This window comes from Geotrypetes seraphini, chromosome 7 (genome assembly GCF_902459505.1).
Source record: "Geotrypetes seraphini chromosome 7, aGeoSer1.1, whole genome shotgun sequence".
Lineage (NCBI taxonomy): Eukaryota > Metazoa > Chordata > Amphibia > Gymnophiona > Dermophiidae > Geotrypetes > Geotrypetes seraphini.
The window spans coordinates 158,364,522-158,383,354 of record NC_047090.1 but is presented as its reverse complement, the minus strand read 5'-3'; the positions used below and the strand labels follow the sequence as shown (position 1 = coordinate 158,383,354).

The 18,833-nt window shown below is 40.4% G+C and overlaps 1 protein-coding gene across 5 annotated transcripts in view; it reads left to right on the top strand.

Annotated features, from left to right (window-relative positions):
• MARK3 (microtubule affinity regulating kinase 3) overlaps nt 1-18,833 on the top strand; it is a 184,123-nt gene that overhangs the window by 142,441 nt on the left and 22,849 nt on the right. For 3 of the 5 annotated variants that reach the window (XM_033951301.1, XM_033951297.1, XM_033951299.1), the window contains 2 exons: nt 3,329-3,586; nt 8,891-8,917. In XM_033951301.1, coding sequence (XP_033807192.1) covers nt 3,329-3,586; nt 8,891-8,917 — 285 coding nt within the window. The remainder of the gene's footprint in view (nt 1-3,328; nt 3,587-8,890; nt 8,918-18,833) is intronic. The other 2 variants (XM_033951300.1, XM_033951298.1) reach the window with 1 other exon arrangement.

The following is an 18,833-nucleotide window of genomic DNA, read 5'->3' as shown; positions in this document are numbered from 1 at the left end:
TAAATATATAACTGACCTTTTCGTCTTCTCAGCCAACAGACACAAGAGAAGCTCACATTCCAACTTCGTTTCCCCCCCAGTGAGAGGTTGTAAACTGAAAAAACACCATGAACATCTTCTCGCACCAAGCAGCATCATGGGGTAAAGACCTAGAACAATTGCTTTCACCCACTACTTATGAGGAATTTAGGAAACACACCTGTTCCTAAAGTATCTAGACAACTGATCCTCTCTTCTCTCTCCCCTCTATAGCGATTAACTTGTTCTATTGATCACTCTCTCCTCAAAAATGGATTTCTTGTCCTATTAACCCTCTTTCTTCCTCCCCTCTTAAAGTCAATCAATTTGTACCTTTGCTTAATCTTTGTAAACCGCATAGAACTTCACGGTATTGCGGTATATAAGCTGTTGTTATTATTATTATTATTATTATAAATCTCCTGGACCGGACAGAATTCATCCGAGAGTACTAAAAGAACTGAAATTTGAAATTGGAGAACCATTGCAAAAACTTGCCAACCTGCCAATCAAAACAGGACAGATACCGGATGACTGGAAGATAGTGAACGTCACGCCGATATTTAAAAAAGGATCGAGAGGAGTGCCAGGCAACTACAGATCTGTAAGTCTCACGTCTGTCCCTGGAAAGAGGCGCTAATCAAAGATAGCATAGTCCGGCACCTAGACACACACGACCTGATGAGAGCCAGTCAACATGGCTTCAGGAAAGGGAAATCATGTTTGACGAACCTACTTCAATTTTTTGAGACAGTGAACAGACAAATTGATAGTGGAGAACCGGTGGATATTGTATACTTGGACTTTCAGAAAGCGTTCGACAAGGTTCCACATGTAAGACTTCTCAGGAAATTACAAGGCCATGGAATAGAGGGTGATATACTAAGATGGATAGGCAAATGGCTAGAGAACAGAAAACAGAGAGTGGGCATAAATGGGAAGTTCTCAGAATGGGAAAAAGTGATTAGCGGGCTCAGTACTTGGACCCATCTTGAAGGAACATCCAGTGAAATGATCAAGTTTGCAGACGACACAAAGCTATGCCGGGGAATCAGATCGCAGAAGGACAGCGAGGGACTCCAGAGCGACTTGAATCAATTGGAGAAGTGGGCAGATGAATTTTAATGTGGAAAAATGCAAAGTGATGCATTTAGGCAGAAAAAAATAAAGATCACAAGTATAGTATGTCAGGTGTAACTCTGGGAAAGACCGAACAGGAAAAGGACCTGGGTGTACTGATAGATAGGACCCTGAAACCGTTGGCGCAATATGTGGCAGCAGCGAAGAAAGCAAATAGAATGCTAGGCATGATAAAGAAGGGAATTACGAGTAGATCAGAGAAAGTTATAATACCGCTCTATAGAGCCATGGTCAGACCGCACCTGGAATACTGCGTCCAGCATTGGTCTCCATACCTAAAGAAGGATATAAAACTGCTAGAGAGGGTGAAGAGACAAGCAACGAAGCTAGTGAAAGGTATGGAGAACCTGGACTGCGAGGAATAACTTAGGAGACTGGGGTTGTTCTCCCTTGAGAAGAGGAGACTGCGAGGGGATCTGATCGAGACTTTCAAAATACTGAAAGGATTCGACAAAATGGAGCAGGGAAAGCAGTTGTTTACAATGTCCAGTGTGACACGGACAAGAGGACATAAACTGAAGCTGAGGGGGGACAAGTCCAGGACAAATATCAGGAAGTTCTGTTTCACACAGCGAATGGTGGACACCTGGAATGCTCTCCCAGAGGAAGTAATTGCAGAATCCACCGTTCTAGGATTTAAGGGTAAACTAGATGCACATCTCCTTAAGAGTGGCATAGAGTGATATGGGGACTAAAACTATGCCAGGGGCACTTGACGGGGCCTCCGCGTGTGCGGATCACCGGACTTGATGGACCCAGGGTCTGACCTGGAGATGGCAATTCTTATGTTTTCTTGTCTCAGTTTCAGAGGTAAAGCATTCCACAGTGTGGGTGTGGTTACTGAAAAGTGGTCTCAAACTCGCGGCCCGGGAGCCACATGCCGCCAGGTACTATTTTGAGGCCCTCGGAATGTTTATCATAATCACAAAAGTAAAATAAAACAGTTTCTTGATCATATGTCTCTTTAGCTATAAATTACAATATTATTATTAAAGACAGCCAAAATGAAAGATTTATAAACTATAAAGAGTTTTACCTAATGCAAAATTGTCATTTCTTTAATAAGACATTAACTATGTTTTGTGAGGCCCTCCAAGTACCTACAAATCCAAAATGTGGCCCTGCAAATGGCTTGAGTTTGAGACCACTGTTTTACGTGTTGTATCATAAAATAATTGGCGAACTGAAGGGACCGCTAAAAGATATTGGGAAGAGCGTAGTGTCCTATGTGCATCATAAGGGATTAGCAACCTTTCTATAAATGATGGATGTGATTAGATTGGACTTTGAAAGCAAGAAGTAGTATTTTGAAAGTACAGTGGTACCTTGGATTACGAGCATAATCCGTTCCAGGAGCATGCTCGTAATCCAAAATGCTCGTTTATCAAAGCGAGTTTCACCATAGGCGCGCTCGGTTTACGAGGCACCAACTTTGCAAATGTTTTGCTCGTCTTGCAAAACACTCGCAAATAGGTGCACTCGTAAACCGAGATACCACTGTTATCCTATGTGAAATAGATAGCCAGTGAGCTTTTCTGAGGAAAGGGGTTACATGTTTAGTGTTAAAAATGATTTTTACAGCAGTGTTTTGAATGACTTGTAATCTCCTGATCTCTTTTTGAGTGATGCCCTATAAAGCAAATTGCAATAATCTAAAGTTGAAATTACTAATGAATGGATAAGAATATTGATTGAATTGGGGTTAAGTAGTGACTTGAGAGATCTGATCATTTTTAGTTTAAAGAAACATTTTTGTACCACAGAGCTGATCTGAGATTAAAGGACAGCGTGTTATCAAGGATCACTCCTAGAATTTTAATGTATTAATTGAATTGGGATTGAAGAGACACATATTGGGGATACCAGGGTTTCATTTTGATCTTGGGAAAAAAGCATACATTTGCTTTTTGATATAATGCAAACTCGTAGACCATACTCATGTATTAAACTCTTTCTGTTTATGCTCTTTAGATGCAGGTCTTTATGCTACATCTCTCCTGCTATTAATGTAAAACTGAGTGCATTATCTGTCATTATAGTGTTAATAAATGGAGAATTTGTTCGTTTTACATGGTTGTAAGAAAAAAAGTGCTGTTTTCTGCTAAATTTGGGAATATTTTTTTTTCTACGTGTAGTTTTGATGTAATTTTTGGTGTTTTCTTCATCACAGTACTATTCCTGAACAAAGAACTTCTGTCGCTTCAACCCATAGCATTAGCAGTGCAACAACGCCAGATAGAATTCGCTTCTCTAGAGGATCCACCAATCGCAACACTTTCCACGGGCAGGTTAGAGAGCGGCGTACTGCTACTTATAATGGACCACCTGCATCACCCAGTTTATCCCACGAAGCCACCCCACTTTCTCAGACACGAACTAGAGGCTCCACTAATCTGTTTAGTAAATTAACTTCAAAGCTAACAAGAAGGTTAGTTTCTTTATTTTACTATTTTAAATCCATTGGCACTACTATTTTATTTCAAATTCTAAGTTAAAACAGAAAGGTCATTTAGGATTTTTTTAAATTTGAAGGAAACTAATTGTGATCTGAAAAGATTTCATAATTGAATGTTGAGAATTTTTGAACTTCTCTTCAAAAGTCTTTATGAATCTCTCTTTTAGTTTTAGAAAATTGCTCAAGACGCAGTTATTTGTAGACATCTTTTTCTAGTCAATAATTTTTTTAGTGTTGTTGATGAATCATTCATGACCCTTTGTATAAGCCTTTGGTGTTACTTTGTAGATATGTTCTCTGAGGATTATTTGTTTGTCTAATGTTTTTTACAATTTTATGTATGTAAATTATGTAAACCATTCAGTTTTAAATGGTATAGAAATTTAAAAAATATATAATGGTCTATCAAAATGCATAGCCAAAATCTAAGGAAGAGATATCGGTCAAAGAAGCAAATTCCAACAAATCTGCAGTGAAGGCACAGTGAATACAGAACAAAGAAAAAAACTGCAGACCACTGTACAAGATGAAGATAATGCTTATTTTAATAAAAAATTTGTTGCGTCAAATAGACCAGTCTATTTCAGTGGTTCCCAATCCAGGCCAATCGGGTTTTCAGGATAGCCCTAATGAATATGCATGAGAGAGATTTGCATATAATGGAAGTGAGAGGCATGCAAATCTGCTCCATGCATATTCATTAGGGCTATCCTGAAAACCCGATTGGCCTGGGTTGGGAACCACTGAAATAGACCACCTTTTAACAGGTAACGTGGCCCTACAAGGTCCATGTTTCGATCAACACGTCTTCATTAGGGGTCCCTAGGGTGGTTGAAAAAGATACACGCTCGCAACAATTTTGCCTGATTTATGGGCTGCGGTGTTTGTGGTGGCGTGTCACTGTCTAACCATCTTGGTTTGGTGTTTTGTTAATTATCACTAACTGTTTATTGTCTATTGTTTCATTTAGGCCCCCTTTTATTAAGCCGCGCTAGAGGGTTTTTTTTTATCGCCGGCCACTACAGTAAAAGCTCTGAGACTCATAGAATTCCTATGAGCATCAGAGCTTTTACCGCAGCGACCGGCAATAAAGAACCCTAGGTGCAGCTTGATAAAAGGGGGCCTTAATGTCTGTCGTAATCTGTTAAGAACTTTGGGTAATGCAGAATAGAAATGTAGAAAAAAAAATAAAAGTCCAAAATTGGAGAGAAAAAAGCTCCCTCTGAGTTCAGTAGGGAGAGAATTTAAAAGTGAAGGTGTGGTTAAAAAAAAAAAGGAGAAATGTGTGTTAGATTTTAGATGTGAACAAAGGACAGAAGGGATAGATAATTGGTTACTTAAAGAGGAACAAAGTGTATAAGCAGAATTATGTAGGACAATAAAAGAGGAGAAAGATGTTGGGACTCCGAAATTAAGATCTTATGTGTCAAGGTCAGTATATTATGCTTAATCCTAAAAGGAATTGAAAGCCAGTGGTGTTGCTTCAGGAAAGGAGTAACATGGTCAAAGTGGTGGGCATGATCGGAAGACAGATAGGTGTTTTAAACAGATTGGAGTTTTTTCATAAGGGAGGATGAAAGACCAGAATTAATGATGTTGCAGTAATCCAATTTGGATGATATAAGGGAATAAAGAAGCATGGCACAAGACTTATCAGGATATGGGATGCAGAGAACCGATAGTGCGTAATGAAAGAAAGCAAGATCTGGCAATAGAGAAAACATGAGAATTGAATGAAAGGGTTTTTTTAAATCTAAATGATATTTAAATATTTCAAAGACAATGGGAACCAGCGGATCTGATTAAATAGTGACATCTGATCTAACCTTGGCGATACGTCTCACCAGAATTAAGTTTAAATCTAATTTATTATAGATAATATTTAAACAAGGATAAAGAGAGGAAGTATCTGAATTAAGAATGAGACGAATTTCATCTATTCAACCAGTTTATTTGATTGAAAATATTGTCACCTGCATAGATATAACAGATATGAGAGTCCTGAATGAGGGTGGACTGAAACAGATTTTAAAAAGTAAAGGGAAAGTGAGGAATGGGATTGGGACTTGTATACTGCCTTTTTGTAGTTTTATAACCACATTCAAGGCTGTTTACATACAGGTACTTCAAACATTTTCCCTATCTGTCCCAGTGGACTCACAATCTATCTAATGTACCTGGGGCAGTGGAGGATTAAGTGGCTTGCCCAGGCTCACAAAGAGCAGCATGGGGTGCTGAGGCTGTAGTTCTGACCACTGCGCCCCGGAGGACTCCACAGTAAAAGAGTGTGGGGGGGGGGGGGGAGGCGATGACGAGGTAAAAACTGTACATGTGTGTGTAGTGTACCAGAGATGAGTTGGGAGAGAAGAAGAAAATGACTGATAAGGTCAAAGGCCACAGAAAAGCAAGAGATATCAAAAGAACTGCATCTCCATAGTCAAATACAGTAATGAGGCAAGTATTGTTTCTGTAGAGAGGCCTTGACAGAAACCTGATTAGCAGGGATGCAGGAAATTCGATGATTTGGTATGCTGTAGCTGTGAGAAAACTACCCATTCAGTAAGTTTTTAGTGAGAAAAGGGAGGTTGGAGATAGGTCTATAGTTACATGCAGCAGAAGTATCAAGGGAGGCCGCCAGGCAGAGGGGATAGGGACAAAGGGGCAAGTGGTTTTCAAGAGGAGTCATAAATTTTAGTAAAGGATGTTAAGGAGAGTAAATTAAAGTTTGACCATCTTATTCCAAGAGTGGGCAGCTGTCCAGCATCAGCGGAGAGTTGGGGGCTAGGGAAAATGGCAGGTAATTATTAATGGAAAAGAATGTGGTTGAGGGTGGAAAAAAGCTTAAAGGGTCTCAAATTTTTTGATAGAAAATAATCTGCAAGATCAGAGGATCTTAAATCAGGGGAATCGGTGAAAAAGTGGTTGTAGCTGTAAGGAAACCAGTGCCTGGTTAATAGAGGGTGAGAGACTTCACAGTTCCAGAATATTTACTGCTATTTGTAGCTGATTAAGATGGAAAGCTTTTCCAAATGCCTTTAATTTTCTTCTGAACTGAACAATGATTGAAAGGAGGAGGAACAAAACGCCTCCTTCCCTTTTCCCTTTCATTCTATATTGATGAGCTTAATAGATCTTTTTAATGAAAAGCATGGGTATTTTGCCCAATTTACTCAATTCCTGTGAATGAAGGTTTAAAAAAACACCATAAAAATTCCAAGCTGTTTGATTCCTCTTTATAAAATGCAATGGTGTTTCTTCATTGATGGTACCCCAGCTTTTTCAGTAGGGTTTGGCACATGTGAGAGTTCTTCCAAGCTGATGTTTTAAGTTTCATAACAATTAGTTTTTCCTTGAACACTGCTGATAAACCTGAGTACCAAGTTACAGCTAGACTCTTATCTTTCGTAATTTCCCTAATGTTGGAGTTCTTTTCATGTGTTTTGGGATAACTGATCATTTGCCGACAAACCTATTCCTTCTTATCTTTGTCAAAGTTCAGCATCTGTTCCTCCAATCAGAACCTCCCATACTATAGCAGTGCTGACCTTGCAGTTACTAGAGTGTATACATTTCTAATAGAAACTGATTGGAGAGGAGGGTAAGCTACTACTACTAATCATTTCTATAGCACTACTAGACATATGCAACGCTGTACATCAAAACATAGAAGAGATGGTCTCTGCTCAAAAGAGCTTACAATCTAGCCAAGACAGAAAAACTGCTCAGGTGGATTTACAGAGGGAATGATAAGACAGATTCTGGTGCTTAGCAAGTGGGTTGGAGTTTAGAATTGAAAGCAGTTTCAAAGAAGTGGGCTTTGAGTCTGAATTTGAATACTGCCAGAGACAGAGTTTGATGTACTGAGGCAGTTTGTTCTAGGCATATGGTGCTTCAAAGTAGAAGAGACGGAATCTGGAGTTGGCCGTAGAGGAGAAGGGTACCGATAAGAGAGATTTATCTAATGAGCGGAAAGCTTGGAGGAGGGGGGGGGGGGCGGCGGCAGTGAAAGATAAGCTCATTTTCATTTTAGATGGTGGTAAGATATTCAGGTAGCAATGTCAGAAAAGCAGTTGAAACCCGAGATCAAATGTCTGTCGAGATTTCAGGTGTAGAAAGATGGATCTGTGAGCTGTTGGCATAGAGATGATACCAAAAGCTATGGGAGGAGATTAGAGCACCAAGGGAAGATGTGTAGATGGGGGGGGGAAAAAAGGAAGTGTTTCCAGGACAGCCCTAAGGTACACCGATAGGAGGATCCAGACAGATGGAGACTGCAGAAAAAGACATGTGACTTAACCATGCAGATTCTAAGTTGTGTCTAGCTTTTTGTTTTGATTTTGAATAAACTTTAACAAGGGGCTCACTACAGACTAGTAGAGGTTGCTGTGGAAGAGCCCTTCAAAGTGTCAGGTATTTCAATGAGACGGTACATCTTTTTTTAAATCGACTTTTGATTTGCATTGCCTGGATTCATCTGTTCCAGTTAAGAATAACTTATATGAAGTTCTAATTTTCTTAAATCCAAAGGCAAATGAGACTTTAGATTATTTTTTTAACTTTAGTATTCTATAGCCTGCGTTAATTAATTGATTTTCAAAATGGTGGCATAGATTTTGTACATAAACATAATTTTAATGAATTTCTGTACCATCAGCTCTAGTCATAAACTTGTGTCAAAATTATTGACTCCATTAAAGCTCTAAATGTACCACAAATTAACTTACCAATATGATGTGTGACTACTTTTAAAAGACCTGTATATGCCTTTGAAGAAATTGGTGAATGCCTAAGATGACTAACAAAAATTGCTGTGTTTTGCATTATGAACAAAGAATTAATTCTTTGTGCCTTCTTGGGATCTTACTTCATAAAGGTGTGTTTTCCATTGATTAACTTAAGAAATCCTTATATATATGAATAGGTCCAACGAGCAGTCATTCATGTGCACCAAAATACCATACTCTGTGAAGTAATCCTTTCTTAGTATGGTGTTTTTGTGCATGTAATTAATGCTGTGTAGCCAAATGTCTGTTTGGATTGAGTTCTTAATGGACAAAGATTTCTCCTTAACCACTGGCCATAGTATTGTATGCTTGTTCTGCAGAAGATAATAAGAATACTAAAATGAAGACAGAAAAATCTTTTCCCAATTTCAACTCCTCAGAATCCAGATAGAATTGAAATTGTGTTTTTATTCCTTAATGATAGTTGTTTTAATTTGATATATTTGATGAGACATCAAGAACTGATTAGTCTTTTTTGCTTAATTTCTTTTAGAAACATGTCATTCAGATTTATCAAAAGGTAGGATTGAATTGGCTCATACAATTAACTTTTAAACATGGCTTTCTAGCCTTGATTTTCCGAAAACTAAACTTCTTGCTGAAACTAAATACTGGTACTTTGGAGTGGGAAATGATTGAAAATAAAATGATTTAAAGGACCAAGGCACATGCATAACAAGCTGCTTGGCATGCCCTGTGCACTTTGCTTTCTGTCTTAGAGCCATTGACATAAAATAATTTTGTCCTTACTTTATACTAATATACTTGGCATGCTTATGTCTGAAGAATTGAGGTGCTTGGTTAACATTAATAAATAATTGTTACATTTGTATAAAAGGTAAGTGATTCATCCTATCTGTTAATTGGCCATATTCAAGAGTGAGTAAATTGCTAAAAATGTATTAATCAAATTTTTGAAATGGTAACCACTAGTAGTTCTAATCAGTATGTTTCTAGTGTTAATTGCAATATGTACTGCTAGTCTTGACTAGACTTTTGTGGGTTACATGTTATAGCCAGTAAAAACATAAGAAAGCTTGATTGAATAAACAACACTGTCATTGTACAAATCAGTTGTTAAAGGGGGTGCAAAAACTACTGTTCCTCACTTGGGAAATAAGTTTCTAGAATCCTATTTCTAGTGTAGTAGATGTGTCATTCTGGACAGATGGGTAATATCCCCATCCTTGCAAGCGGTGCAGAAGGAATCCACTCCAGCTTTTGAATCACTATAAGGCTTTGATGCCCCTTTAGTTTTTCTTTCTGCATGTGAACCAGAAGGAGTCTTTCTGATCTGCTTTATTTTTTTTTAGTCTTTTTCGGGGGGGGGGGGGGGGTCTCCACAAATTTTTGACAGCTTTCAGTGCTCAGAGCTCCCCTTGTTAAGTTTTGTTGTTTTTTTTTTTTTTTTGCAAGGCCTCAGGCTGAAGGAAACATCCTTGATGGATCTGACATTCAAGATGGTTTTTCATGTGGCTATTACCTCAGTGAGAAGAGTCTCAGAGCTACAGGCTCAATTTTGCAGAGCCTTTCCTCAAGTTCAGAGGTTGGAGTTTCTTTGCACATAGTTATGTCCTTTTTCCGAAGGTTGTTTCAGTTTTCCATGTCAATCAGGAGGTCAGATTGCCAGCTTTCTAGTCCACATGTTCAAGGAAGAAAGACCATATTCTGAAAAAGTTGGATGTGAGAAGGGTGCTTCTGCGATATGTATCTTGAGGTCTCCAACGTGTTCAGGTTATCTGACCATTTTTTTGTGCTCACTAAGGCTAGATGTGATCCACCGGCTTCGAAGGCCACGATTTCCATATGGATCCAAAGGGCCATTTCATCAGCATATATTGCCTGTGGAAAGCAGTCCATAAAGGCCCCAAAGTGACGGGCTGGAAGATGACAGACGGTAGTGGTCATTGAAGATCACTCTGAGGAAAGGGATATTACCAGTGGTGTTCCTCAAGGTTCTGTTCTTGGGCCTGTTCTTTTTAACATTATAGAAAATATTGCTGAAGGGCTGTCGGGTAAGATTTGCCTCTTTGCGGATGATACCAAAATCAGCAATAGAGTAGACACCCCAGATGGTGTGAATAACATGAAGAAAGACCTAGTGAAGCTTGAAGAATGATCTGAAATTTGGCAGCTAAAATTTTAATGTTAAGAAATGCAAGGTCATGCATTTAGGCAGCAAAAACCCAAAGGAACGGTACAGTTTAGGGGTGAAGAACTTAACATGCACGACAAAAGAGCGGGATTTGGATGTTATGATCTTAAGATGGCCAAACAGGTTGAAAAGGTGACAGCAAAAGCTAGAAGGATGCTAGGATTCATAAGAAGAGGTATGGCCAGTAGGAAAAAGGAGGTATTGATGCGTCTGTATATGACTGGTGAGACCTCAATTAGAATATTGTGTACAGTTCTGGAGACCGCACCTTCAAAAAGATATAAATAGGATGGAGTCTATCCGGAGGAAGGCTACTACAATGGTGCATGGTCTTCGTCGTAAGGCGTTTGGGGACAGATTTAAAGATCTCAATCTGTATACTTTGGAGGAAAGGAGGGAGAGGGGAGATATGAGATGTTTAAATACTTACATGAAGTAAATGCACATGAGTCAAGTCTCTTTCATTTGAAAAGAAGCTCTGGAATGAGAGGGAATAGGATGAAGTTAAGAGGTGATAGGCTCAGGAGCAATCTAAGGAAATACTTTTTTACAGAAAGGGTGGTAAATGCATGGAACAGTCTCCCAGAAGAGGTGATGGAGTCTATCCGGAGGAAGGCTACTACAATGGTGCATGGTCTTCGTCGTAAGGCGTTTGGGGACAGATTTAAAGATCTCAATCTGTATACTTTGGAGGAAAGGAGGGAGAGGGGAGATATGAGATGTTTAAATACTTACATGAAGTAAATGCACATGAGTCAAGTCTCTTTCATTTGAAAAGAAGCTCTGGAATGAGAGGGAATAGGATGAAGTTAAGAGGTGATAGGCTCAGGAGTAATCTAAGGAAATACCTTTTTACAGAAAAGATGGTAGATGTGTGGAATAGTCTTCTGGAAGAGGTGGTGGAGATGAGACACTCTGAATTCAAGAAAGTAAGGGACAGGCACATGGGATCTCTTAAAGAGAGGAAGAGATAATGGTTACTGTGAATGGGCAGACTGGATGGGTCATTTGGCCTTTATCTGCCGTCATGTTTCTATGTTAGGAGCGTGGCTTGGTGGGCGGAAGCTCAGGCAGCTTCTCCTGAGGAGATGTGTAGAGCATTGACATGGTGCATTCCACATACATTTTCAAAGTTTTACAGGGTTGGATATAGCAGCAAGGAAGGACTCTACCTTGGGTCCTTGGTGTTAAGAGCTGGCGCACGACACTATTGCACTAGAAAAAGAGATTAGGTTCTTAACCTTGCTAATATCTTTCTAATAGATAGGTGAGTCATTCTGGAGCGCTGCCCTGTCAGTTCTCTCCTGCATACTCTCTCAATCACGAAGCTTGAGTCCAAACTAAAATTTGGATGAGTCAAACCTTATGGATATAAAGCATAATCTATTGCCGTAACGCATTGTTTGTGTGGCATAATTTTTTTTTATAATTCTTTATTCATTTTCATATTTTACATGAAGTGTACAAAATATTGAGTTACAACTAATGAATACACAATATCACTTTTATATCTATTACATAATATTCTGAACAAATTTTTTTATCCCCTCTCCCACCCCCCACCCTTCAAGTACTTTCCAATCACCTTATACATATTGTATACCATATTATAACATGTTATGTAAAATTATTTTCACTACCCCCCCTCCATGTGTGCCATAAAGAAGACAAGAAAAAGAAGAAAAGAAGAAGATAAATCCTATTATTCATTCAGTACAATACTTTGTCAATGGCCCCCATATTTTTATAAATTTAGGATATGTCCCTCTTTGTATTGCTATTACTCTTTCCATTTTGAATATATGACAAATTGTATTCCACCAAAATGTATAATTAAGGTTACTATGATTCTTCCAGTTATTGGTTATATGCTGAATGGCAACCCCTGTCATGACTAGTAAAAAAGCTTGTTATTTTCTGGTGAAATTTGACTTTTTTTTCTCATCATCATCATTTGTGTGGCATAATTTTTTTGATGTTTCACCTGTTCAATGACAATATTTGACATGTTTGTTTTCAGAGTAGGACAGAGTTGTAGTTCGGGGAGCTTCCCCATATCCCTCCTTCACATGTGTTTCTATATTTGGCTATCGCCTGCTTTAGTACAAACTGAAGGGGGCAGCAGAGCCCTCTAGTGAAGGAAGAAGATTTCAAAAGCTGGAGTGGATTCCTTCTGCACGGTTTGCGAGCATGGGTATATTGCCTATTCGTCCAGAATGACACACCTATCTACTAGAAAAGATATTAGCAAGGTAAGAACTTAATCCTTTTATAATAAGTCTGTCCCCTTAAAAAAGCCTCTTGTATTTTGGTCCACTTTTGAACTAGTTGCCAAGCAAATAGGAAGCCACAATGCTACTGAAGTCCATGTTGTTTTTCTCTTTGCGTAGCTGAAAACTATATGTGCACATTAAGGCTGAAAAAAAGGGTTTGTTGGATAGGAAATTGTCAACCCATTCTGCTGAGTCAAGGAAATGACCTGCAAAAGGAAATAAAACAGGTGGATTGTGAGGAGTGCCTTAAGCCAGTGGCTCCCAAACCTGTCCTGAATATGCATGAGAAAAATTTCCATGCAAATCGGTCTCGTGAATATTCATTGTAGATATCCAGAAAACCTTATTGGCTGTGGTTCCCCCAGGACAGATTTGGGATCCACTGACTTAGGCCCAGAGGAGACTCCTGGAAATTAAGGACAGCAAGGTGAATGATTGATCTTCATAAGAATTGTCGTGATGGAACAGAGCAAAGGTCTATCAACAGTGGCGTACCTAGCATATGTGACACCCGGGGCCCATCATTTTTTGACACCCCCCTCAACTGTATGAAAACATGATTTTTATTAACAATCCACACATCACACATGAGTGAGTACCTAGGAAAAGGCAGCATCTTACATACTGCAACATCAATACACCCATTGTAAAACTAAACAAGCCAGACTAGTACAGATCAATCCTAACAAAAAAACATGTCTTTCGAACACACAGAAAACACCTTCACCTAGCATGGAATATGTAATCACAAACTAACCCCTCTGTCTTTTACAAAACTGTAGTGTGGATTTTAGCTACGGAGGTAACAACTCTGACGCTCATAGAATTCTGAGCATCAGAGCTGATACCATCACGGCTAGTGCTAAAAAACGCTCCACAGTTTTGTAAAAGGGGGGATAAAATAGAAATACATAGACAAAGGTTAAATTAAACCAGCAAGAAGCTGGACTCTGCATACAATGCTCCACAGAAACAGTGACGCATGTCTCCTAAAGCAATAAATAAATAGAAAATTTTTTTCTACCTTTATCTTCTGTGGTTTCTGCTTTCCTCATCTTCTTGTAACTCTCTTCCTTTCATCCACTGTCTGCCGTCTCTCTTCCCCTATATGGCATCTTCTCTCCTTCTATGCCCCTTCCATCTCTCCTTTCACCCCCATTGGTCTGGCATCTCTCTCCTCTGCAATCCCTTTCCCTTTTTCCATCATTTCCTTTTCAATTTATTTTCTGCATCTGTCTAGATTACGTTCTTACTACCCTCTCATCAATGTTCTTTTTTACTATCTACCTAATGCTTGCCACCTCTTTCCCTCACCCCTCCAGTGTTTCCCTAACTCAATCCTTTTCTCCCCATCATGTGCCCTCCTTTTATTTATCCCCCTCCTTCCATCATGTACCCTCTTTCTCCAACCCTTCCATCTAGTACCTTCTCCTCTCTCTGTCCACTTCCATTAAGCGTCTGCTCCCTTCTTTCTCTCCTCCCATTTCCTTCCTGCATTTGCTCCCCTATCTCTCCCATCTGCACTTCCATCCAGCATAGGCTCCCCACTACCATCCAATGTCTGTCCTTTCTCTCTCCATCACCCCTCTTCAATCAGCATTTGCCCCCTTTTTTCCCTCCAATATCCTTCCCCCTTATGTCTCTCCCCTTTCTCTGTACATCAATTCCATCAGCACCACCCTTCCATACCACCCTGCCCCATTCTTTCCCTACACCACTCTTCCATTCCAGCAGTCCTGCTCCTTTCTCTCCCTTCATGCAGTAAGGTCCCACGATGACTGTAGCTGCCGGCTGCCAGTCCACCCCTCTCTGACGTACTTGCTCTGGAGCAGACTCGGCAGCCGCATGCTGGAAGGTCCCGCGATGACTCGTCTGCTGGCTCTGCTCCAGAAGAAGTAAGTTACCCAACAATTGTCCCTTTCTATTACCTCCCTCCCTTCCCATGTCCTTAGTGTCCCCAGTGCCTCCTTCCCATGTCCTTAGTGCCCCCAGTGCCTCCTTCCCGTGTCCTTAGTGCCCCCAGTGCCTCTGTCCTGTGTCCTTAGTGCCCTCAATGCCTCCGTCCTGTGTCCTTAGTGCCCCCAGAGCCTTCCAGATTTTGTCCACCCCCAAAGCCAGCCAGCCTGCCTGCCTGCCTACCTATCTATCTTCCTCCCTGCTATGCTAAAGCCACTGTCTATCAAGCCCAGTATCCTGTTTCTAACAGTGGCAAACGCAGATCCCTAGTACCTAGCTAGACCCAAGTAATAAAACAGATTTTATACTGCTTATCCTAAGAATAAGCAGTGGATTTTCCCAAGCCATCTCAGTAATAGCCTAAGGGACTTCTTTTTTTAGGAATCTTTCCAAACATTTTTTTAAACCCCACTAAGCTAACTGATTTCACCACATTCTCCAGCAACAAATTCTAGAGTTTAATTACACGTTGTGTGAAGAAATATTTTCTCCAGTTTGTTTTAAATCTACTACTTAAGTAGCTTCATTGCATGTCTCCTAGTCCTAATATTTTTAGAAAGAGTAAATAAGCAATTCACATCTACACTTTCCACTTTTTATAGACCTCTGTCATATCAGTTCTGAGCTGTCTCTTCTCCAAGCTGAAGAGCCTTGGCCGCTTTAGCCTTTCCTCATAGGGAAGTCGTCCTATCCCTTTTATCATTTTTGTTGCCCTTCTCTGTACCTTTTCTAATTCCGCTAATCTTTTTTGAGATTCAGCGACCAGAATTGTGTACAGTATTCGAGGTGCGGCTGTACTGTAGAGTGATGTAAGGGCATTATCACATTTTCATCTTTGTTTTCCATTTCTTTCTTGATAATTCCTAACATTCTATTTGCTTTGTTAGCCGTCGCTGCACATTGTTCTGAGGGTTTTAACATATCCTCAACAATGACACCTAGATCCTTTTCCTGGGCAGTAACGCCTAACATAGAGCCTTGCTTCACGTAGCTATAATTAGGGTTCCTCTTTCCCACATGCATTATTATGCACTTGCTCACATTGAAAGCCATCTGCCATTTTGATACCCAGTCTCCCAATTTCACAAGGCCCTCTTACAATTTTTCACAAATCTTGTGCAATTTAACAACTTTGTGTCATCAGCAAATTTAATTATCTCACTAGCTATTCCCATCTTTAGATTATTGATAAATATGTTAAAAAGCAGTGGTCCCAACTAGAGAATGACACGGTGGTTGTTACCCACGGCTAGCCGTGGGTAACCCGCCAAAACGGGGAAAGAAAAAATAGTGGTTGCTGCGAGGATGGGGACAAGGCCATTCATCGCCCCGTGGAGCGGTGAATGGTCATGTCTCCGCAGTGAGGCAATCAAGGATCGCACGGTCCAGCAGCCCCCACCCGCCCGATCGCAGCGTTCCGCCATCTCCCTCCACCTCACCTTAGATGCAGAGTTTGCCGGCTTTCTTTTTCACCCAGCCGCACGCTTTCAAAAAGCCGCACATGCGCGGCTGCTCGAGTTGTTCAATCTTCTCCTCTGCTGCAACTTCCTGTTTCTGGTTGCGTCAGAGGAGAAGATTGAACAACTGAGCAGCTGCGCGTGCACAGCTTTTTGAACGCGGTCCCACCCCTCCTCTGATGTCAGAGGAGAGGCGGGACCGCAGTGGGAAGCCCGACGTAGCACTTCCCAACTTACCTTCCCTCCTCGCCCTCTTAAACAGGTGTGGCAGCAGCCAGCAAGAGCAGCGCTGCCGCTCCTGCTGTAGGGGGCAATGGAAGAAGGTCCGAATCGGGAAGCCAATTTTTTTTTTTTTTTTTTTTTTTAAATCGATTCGAATCGATTCACCCGAAGTGAATCGGTGAACCGATTTGAATCGTGAATCGGGCAGCACTAGTGTTCACTACTCTTAAAGGACTAGGCTCTCTCCTTCACCCCATCCTCAGCAACAGGTCTAGCTTCCCTGCTCCTATCCTCAGTGGCATAGGCCACAAAAGCCCCAAACAAGTTGCCAATCTAAGGGGACAAGCTTTTGGCTTGCTCCTGCAGAGCATAGATCTAGATGATCTACCTGTAGGAGGGAGGCTGAATTTTTTTCTAAGAAAGTTGACCCCTTGTAACCTCAGACTGATGAGTTCTGCAAATAGTCCAGGAAGATTACATTCAGTTGGTTTCAACCTCCTCCAAATTGACAAAGCAGCAAAATTCAGCTCTCGGCATCAGACACTGTTTGCAGAGGAACTCTCCTCCCTAATAAAGGCTCAAATGGTCTAACCCAGTGGTTCCCAACCCTTTCCTGGAGGACCACCAGACCAATCGGGTTTTCAGGATAGCCCTAATGAATATGCATGGAGCAGATTTGCATGCCTGTCATTTCCATTATATGCAAATCTCTCTCATGCATATTCATTAGGACTAGCCTGAAAACCAGATTGGCCTGGTGGTCCTCCAGGACAGAGTTGGGAACCACTGGTCTAACCCGTTCCCCCAGGTGGAAGAAAGGAAGAGATTCTATTCCAAGTACTTCCTCATACTATCCTAGACCTAAGGGCCCTGAACAAATATCTTGTCGGAGAAGTTCAGGAAGATTTCACTAGGCATCCTTCTTGTCATGATTCAGGAAACTGATTGGCTATGTTTTTTGGACTTAAAAGATGCTTATACCCACATCCAGAAACGTCCCAGTCACAGAAGGTAGTTTGGATTTCAAGTAGGGAAATTACAGTACTAATATCGTGTTCTGCCATTTGGCCTCATGTCCATGCTCACAATATTAACAAAATGCCTTGCAGTAGTCACAGCATCACTAAGCAGACTGGGAGCATTTCCCTACCTGGACCATTAGCAGATCAAAGAACACTTCAGAAGAAAGTGCTCATAAATCCCTGTGTCCTACCTACTCTCAATACAGCAATTAGAGTACATTGGAGCCTTGCTAGATACTGTTCAGGTTGAAGCCTACCTGCCTCAGATACGGGCAGATGCACTCATTTCCATCACCACTCAGGTTCAGTGCAGCAAACAGGTCTCAGCTCAGCAAATGCTATGGTGGTTGTACCATATGGCTTCCACATTGCAAATCACACCCATGATTTGCCTCCACTTGAGAGATTCCCAGTGGACCTTAGCTTTCCCAGTGGTGTTAGGCTATAGAGAATCTAGTGTGGCACTGCCTAAAGATTTAAAGTGACAATGCACTTAGTAGTGTCTGTACTGGATTCCATGGATGACATCACCCATATGTGAGAATATATGCCTTCTGTCCTCTGAGAACACTTGCTACAGGTATCTTTGCATTTTCAGAGCATCACTCCTACTGTCTTATGGATTCAACAGAAAAACATCTCTCCATATAAAAGCAGTAGTTCATGCCTTATAAGAATTCAGAGCTTTTACATACATGTTGAGGTAAACATGATGAAAAGCAACTAGGAGAAAACATTTGAAATGGGTAACCAATTCATTAATGTGTCTGCTTTTTTAAACATATGTACATTTTAGAAGTTTCTCTTAAAACATTTTCAAAACAAGAGAGCTATTAAATACAGGGTATGGTTCACAAATGTTAGACTATTTCTGTTCAAATAACAGTACAAAAAACTATTTATAAAACCATTTTTATATGTCTGAATCCATATTAGGTAAAGATGCCAATATCTAGTTCAGCTGTTGGACATAAACATAGAAGAGCTATTTAATTCCTCTGGAACATATCTTGCACTGAGAAAGCAGTTTTGTGTCAGAAGGATTGTAAACTGTCTTGCTTCTAAAACACGGGGAACAGTACAGTAGACATCTGATCTACCTTCCAAAATACAGGAATATTAACACCTTTACTGCATGGGCAAGGTTTTGATAAGAGATTAAAAATCTAGTCGTGGTAGAATTAATAAGGTGACCATTTAATGTCTCGTCTCTAGTTTTGCCAACATTTACTTAATACTCTTTTCTACAAATGTTTGAAGTACAGTATTAAAAGGAGCGTGAGGTAGTGACATCAGAGTACTCCAATTGTATCTCCTACCTTACTAAGCAAATTCATTTGATTCCAGATTT